General features: G+C 35.2%; 1 protein-coding gene across 1 annotated transcript in view; it reads right to left on the bottom strand.

The window, feature by feature from the left end:
• Nucleotides 1-6,628, bottom strand: part of LOC136834071 (venom protease-like) — a 7,397-nt gene continuing 769 nt past the window's right edge. Inside the window, exons 1-6 of the mRNA XM_067096329.1 lie at nt 6,426-6,628; nt 5,477-5,675; nt 3,905-4,019; nt 2,938-3,136; nt 1,918-2,075; nt 1-1,213 (exon numbers count right to left, since the gene is read on the bottom strand). The exon at nt 6,426-6,628 is cut by the window's right edge and continues 769 nt beyond it. Of these exons, the coding sequence (XP_066952430.1) occupies nt 1,007-1,213; nt 1,918-2,075; nt 2,938-3,136; nt 3,905-4,019; nt 5,477-5,675; nt 6,426-6,501 (954 nt within the window). The 5' untranslated portion in view covers nt 6,502-6,628 and the 3' untranslated portion in view covers nt 1-1,006. The remainder of the gene's footprint in view (nt 1,214-1,917; nt 2,076-2,937; nt 3,137-3,904; nt 4,020-5,476; nt 5,676-6,425) is intronic.

The raw sequence follows: 6,628 nt of genomic DNA, 5'->3' as shown, positions 1-6,628 counted from the left end.
CTGATAGTATTTCTTCAACAACCAGCAAATCATTTTGAATTCAGTCATTCTTAACTGCAAATTCACTTCTAAGAAACATCTGCGGTCCAATTTTTCCAGTTGCACACAAACGCGCGCGCGCGCGCACGCTCTATTGCGTCTCTCAAATCATTTGGAGACCTGTCTATCCGGAGGAAATTTCAAAATCATTCATTCTCTCCCGTTTCGAATATTGCTTTCCAATTCGGTCTTTAGCAGTCGACTCGCATTGTAAATTGCAGGACAATTAACTTTCAGAGTTCTATTAAATTCCTTATCCTTCATCTTGATACTGTATTATTCCTTGTTACTGTCATTCAGTTAGCTTCGTGCACGCTGTATATTACATAAAAAATTCTGATCATCCTATCCATTCAGGTTTCTCCAGACTATACCATCCACCAAGGAGTGCTAGACAAGGTGTCAACTCTAGCAACGATGCCTTTCCTTCAGTGAGGTCCAACCACACAGATTTCTAGAAGTTTTGTGCCGGTTATGACAAAATCGTGGAATGACCTCTCTAAATCTTGGAGTTGAATCGATGGAAATTCATAAGTTCAGAAGCTAATAAGGGGGCTGACACGAATCTCACCTCATATTTTACTTGTTGTTGCTTATCTGATTTGTTTTTCTTTGTAATTTCTCTTTTACTGTTTATTCTGTACTTCTTAGTTTCTTTCACTGGAATGCTTGCCCTAGATGATGATAATCAAATATTTTAAACTGTCAATAAATAATTATATTACTATACTTAAGCTACTCGTCAGGAAATACAGAGCTTTTTGCCATGTCAGAACCAAACATTCGCAAAAATCCACTTCTGAAAGTTATATGCATTCATGTCACATAAACGTATACATAAATATGCATATAATTCATATCATTACTGTCACATACGATATTCTAAGCATGTGTGAAAACGAGAGCGCTTGTACAAAATATATTCTCACAAACACACGTATTGAAAATAAGCATGTAGTTGACTGCTCTAACGGTCTGACTCCTCAGAAACACGATTATGTACGTAATGTCCAGAGTCCTCGATCGTGTCGATGATCCAGTCCAAGAACTTGGAGACACGAGTGTAAAGTCCAGGCTGCCGGGGGCGTCCACAGCCGAAGCCTGTTGACACGACGCCGATGGCCACTAGTTGGTTTTCTTCGTTCCTCAACAGCAAGGGACCACCGCTATCGCCCTGTGGGATACCAAGTTATAGTTTATAGGGTAATACACCCATTCTGATTTATGCATATTCTGCCTATACGACTTTTACCCATAGGGAGAGTGGCTTTAGTGGGTGTTGCCTTTTTGATTCTTGACTAGTGTATCCTGGGATGAGACTGTTAGCCACATGCCTATCTACACAGCCTGCGAGCCAATATAGTCGACTGTCTAATAATAACCCAATTTATAAATTATTCTTAAATCAACAAATGCAACCGGCTGTTGCAACAGGATGTGCTCATACTGCTTATGTCCTTAATAAGGATTCATATAAAGTATTCTTGCTAGTGAGTGAAATGTCCTAAGTAAGCATGGCTGTATGTAGTCTATGCATGTATGTATGTATATGTGTGTACATATGCATGTATGTGTGTGTAATATTCCGAAGTCCTCCTCCATCCCATTATGTCTAAAAAATCATACTACTTGATTACTTCTCAGAAAAGTCAAACTCTACTTCAACACCACTGAGAAAAGTTACACTTTACAACAACACATATCAAAATACTGAACTCTACTTCATTACATCCCACAAAACTAAAAACAGAACTCAAGAGGTCAACAAACTAATATAAACCACAGGCAGATATTAGTTCCGTTCATGCAAATGCTCTGAAACACTCTATATGATTCTAGGTTTTGCAAATGTTACCCGAAGACAAGGAGTTCACTCACCGTGCAAGCGTCCTTCAGTCCTTCCTCGAAACCGGCGCAGAGTTGTGTCTCCCTCAGGGGGTAGTACCTGCCAAGGGATTCCTGAATCCACTCCCTGCATTTTGTCAGTGGTAACACCTCAAGCTCTACCTTCTGCAGTGAATCGGCAAGCTCTCCTCCTTGAAAAAGATGAAAACTTGGCTGAAGTATGGCCGACTAATCAAAGAGTAAACATTCATGTTTTTGGAAATTTATTGAAATTCAAGAATGACACAACATTCGGTGGTCGAAATGAATATAGAACTGAACTGAATATAGAATTTAGGCCAAAGGCCAAGCACCGGGATCTATGAGGTCATTCAGCGCTGAAACGGAAATTGACAGCAAAAGGATTGAAAGGTGTAACATGAGAAAAATCTTGCGGTTGCATTATGAATCAATTGTTAGGAGAGGGTGGAAAGTGAGATGGGAGAGAGAATATAAAGGAGGTACAGCAAACGGAACGAAAGGGGTTGCAGCTAGGGGCCGGAGGCACGCTGCAAAGAACCTTAAGTAATGCCCACAGTGCACTGCATGAGGTGCACCATGGCGCTACCCCTCAACGGAGCATTCACTGGCCGAGTAAAATTTGGAGTAACTAGAAAAAAAAAAAAATTATAGAAACTCGTTTTAAGATGAATTCACGTATTGCAGATATTTTGCCTCAGTCCAATTTCCTTTGAATTTAATTTGGCGAGCTGACTTCCAATTCAAATTGAATTGTTATTTAAGCGACATGACGCAGAAAAATTAACTGAGGTATTATTACAAAGCATTAACTAACAATAGCAATCCAATATGTCATTAGGAAATTACTCTACCTGTAATTAAGAAACAATACCACAACTTGAAGGCTTAAAGGAAAAACTCCCTCTATCTCAGTTCGAGCAAAAATGGGAAGAAGAAGAAGAAGAAGAAGAAGAAGAAGAAGAAGAAGAAGAAGAAGAAGAAGAAGAAGAAGAAGAAGAAGAAGAAGAAGAAAGGACAAGCAAGGAGGCATACCTTCTTTGATCTCATCAGTCATGCCCCACCCAGCCACGATGACAGGTCGACCAACCAGGGGATCTGAGTCGAGGTCATCTCGAGAATCGTGGTCGCCATCCTCCTCGTCGGGGAGACAAACTGGAAGCACGAGACGGTTCCAGGTTATGTCTTCTGTCAGTTCCAGCAAGGCGATGTCGTTGTATACCTGAGACCCCGTCTGGATAAGAGAGGAAAATGGGTAATTATGCTTTCTAGTGAGCTGTGGAAATTTATATCGATGGCCTGTTAGAGGAGTTTTATAAAGATGAGATAACTGTAAAAGGTTTTATGGACTTGGGGCGAATTTAGGAGTTCCTTTTGTTCACGAGAAGGGGGATTTAAACATCCTCACTTCCTTTGGAGGAAAGAATTTCTACGCATTATTTGAATATACTACTACTGCGACCATTCCATCGAGCATCACTGCTTATGGTGTGAGCGGGCTGACTTATACCGCCGCGACTCATTTCTTCATTTGTGTATATACGTACATACATACATACACACACACACATATATATTTATGTATGTATAATATATAAATATATATTATAATGTATGTATAATATAATATAAATATATATAAATATATATATATATCAAGTTTATACAAATCTTTCAATATATATATATATATATATGTCTATATATATATATAATAATAATAATATATATATATAAAATAATAATAATAATAATAAGGTCTTTTGCTGAATCTTTCTTGAAATTTCTGTTTTCGTCTATATACACTGAGGAGAGAAAACCTCGGACAGTTCTCCCAAATTCATGACTGGCTGCCGTTGTTAATAACAATAATAATGTAATAAAATAATAATAATAATTACTTCGATGTTCGTGAAATTTTCTGGTTAACGGTAATAATAATAATAATAATAATAATAATAATAATAATAATAATAATAATAAGAAAGTTCTTAATACTCACAATTAAATACGAAGGGTGAACGATGACATTTTCCACTTGAACGCGGCGTTCAAATTTACTAGGTTTCGACTGAGAATGTGAGCCAAACACTGCAACGAGGTCATCGGCTTTCCAACTGGAAAATAGGAAAATAGCTTCCCAATAATAAACAAGTAAAAAATGCGCCGAAGTGTCTTCGGCGCAATCGAGTTTTCTTTAAAGCCGCTACAGCGTATAATCAAGGCCACCGAAAACAGACCTATCTTTCGGTGGTATCGGTAGAAGCTGCGTGATTTAATGATGCTATGGTGAATTCAACTTACTTGTTCGAACAATTTCCGGATGCTACAAACATCTATATGCCATTAACCTGCAAGTGCATAAGCATCAGAACCATTCAGTTTATGAAGAGTTTTCTTCATCTTTCTAATAACTGATTTTTACGCAAAAAGGTAAGGAATTCTCTATACAATCCAGTTCATGTGAAGCAGATATGTTAATCTCATAATAAAAAAACAGTGTTTTAATGGGTATACATTGCGTTTATTCTGAATGTGCAGTTGAAACCACATTACTAGATGTCTGTTTTTAATTAAAATAAGTGACATGAATCCAAAACACTAGTAGCCATTATCTGAAAAGCCAAAAATGCTGTTCAATACAACCAGACAATTCTTAAAAATGAATGCCACTGTCTAATGAACTCAAGTTGCACATTCGCCATAGAATGTCAACCCAACAATGCCATTTTCCATAAAATGATAATGTCCAAAACTCCGCTTGCCCTAATAATAATAATAATAATAATAATAATAATAATAATAATAATAATAATAATAATAATATATACTGTAGATAGTAGATCCTCTTTCAAACGTAGTGTTGAATGCTATTGCTGCATCAGCTGCATTCAATTTATACAGAGTTTTCTCTATCTTTCTAATAACTGATTTTTATGGATTACTGCATTCCAATGCAGCAGCCCTGAAAAAACCATCAATAATAATAATAATAATAATAATAATAATAATAATAATAATAATAATAATAATATAGTATTGAAGGCGATAGCTGCATTCAATCTTTCTAATAACTGATTTTTAGGGGTTACTGCATTCTAAAGCAGCAACCCTGAAAACCTGTATAATAATAATAATAATAATAATAATAATAATAATAATAATAATAACAACAACATGGTATTGAAGGTGATAGCTGCATTCCAATTTTTATAGAGTTTTCTCTATCTTTCTGATAACCGAGTTTTGAGGTTCCTGCATTTCTAACACAGCAACCCTGGAAAAAACCATCAATAATAATAATAATAATAATAATAATAATAATAATAATAATAATAATAATAATAATAATAATAATAATAATAATAATAATAATCTGAAAGAATGAAAATCCACAATTACATAGTAAATATATATAACTATATAATTGTGGATTTTCATTACACTATTTTTCAAGAGATTGTGAATTTCTCAGCAATAATAATAATAATAATAATAATAATAATAATAATAATAATAATAATAATAATAATAATAACGGACCTTACTGAAGTAAAATCTTCTGTCAACATACCTCTGCACACAATGGGCAGCTGTCAGAACGAACCGCTTGTGAATAATGGCTCCCACACAGGTGTAAATAGTGAAGTTACTGTTGTTGGCATCTGCTATATGAAGGGCAACGTGCCAAGGGAATTCTCCGACCAGGGCATCGACGCCGTTCTTTATCCTGACGAAGGGGGCCTTCGGGTGCCCGCATTCTACTTCGGCCACTGGGAATCAGAGAATTAAGGATAACTAGATAACACTTGCTACTAAGGGATTTAGCTATGATTCGATAAGGTTGTGGGCAAATGGGTATTAAAGGATGTTTTAGTTGTATTTACTATGTTTTCGTTTATGTCTTCCTCTCCTTACACATATACATACACACACGCACTCACACGAACACACAAACATACATATATTCATACATACACACACATACATATATATACAGTATATTATACATATACACAACTAAATACGAAGGGTGAACGATGACATTTTCTACTTGAATATACATATACATATACATATACATATATATATATACATATACATCCATACATATGTATATAAATATATAGAGTATATATATATATATATATATATATATATATATATATATATATATATATATATATATATAAAATTCTGTTGTCACAGTTTCTCAAGCCCATTCTATTTCAAATCTTATTAGAAGCATAGGAACGACGGACGATTGCACAGCCTTTCGTCTTCATATGAAAATGACTCGAAATACAGACAAAATCACGGTACTTGTTGTCAAACACTGACCACACTACCTGACGGCTTTCGAATCAAAAGCCAAAAAAAATGTTCCGATTATAATGTAAAAAGTGACGTGATTAAAAAAAAAAGAAAAAATCTTGAAATAAAATGAAGACGTAATTCAAAAAAAAAATAAATAAATAAATAAAATCTCGACATAAAATGACAAGAAAAAGTGAAAAACTTACAGTTCAATGCCTGAGATGACTCCTTGACGGCGTAAACGGAAAGAAGCAACAAAGAGAATAGAGATAGTTTAGCCATTTCACCTCTGTAATTGTCCTTCCTCTGTCATTTACCTAAACGATAACTATAGACTGAACCTGTAGCCTCTTCTTCTTTGAATAAAATGAAACTGTTCCCTTGATAAGTCGTCTGCTTCTCAGTATCT

This window comes from Macrobrachium rosenbergii, chromosome 53 (assembly GCF_040412425.1).
Source record: "Macrobrachium rosenbergii isolate ZJJX-2024 chromosome 53, ASM4041242v1, whole genome shotgun sequence".
NCBI lineage: Eukaryota > Metazoa > Arthropoda > Malacostraca > Decapoda > Palaemonidae > Macrobrachium > Macrobrachium rosenbergii.
This window is presented reverse-complemented; position numbering and strand designations above follow the sequence as displayed.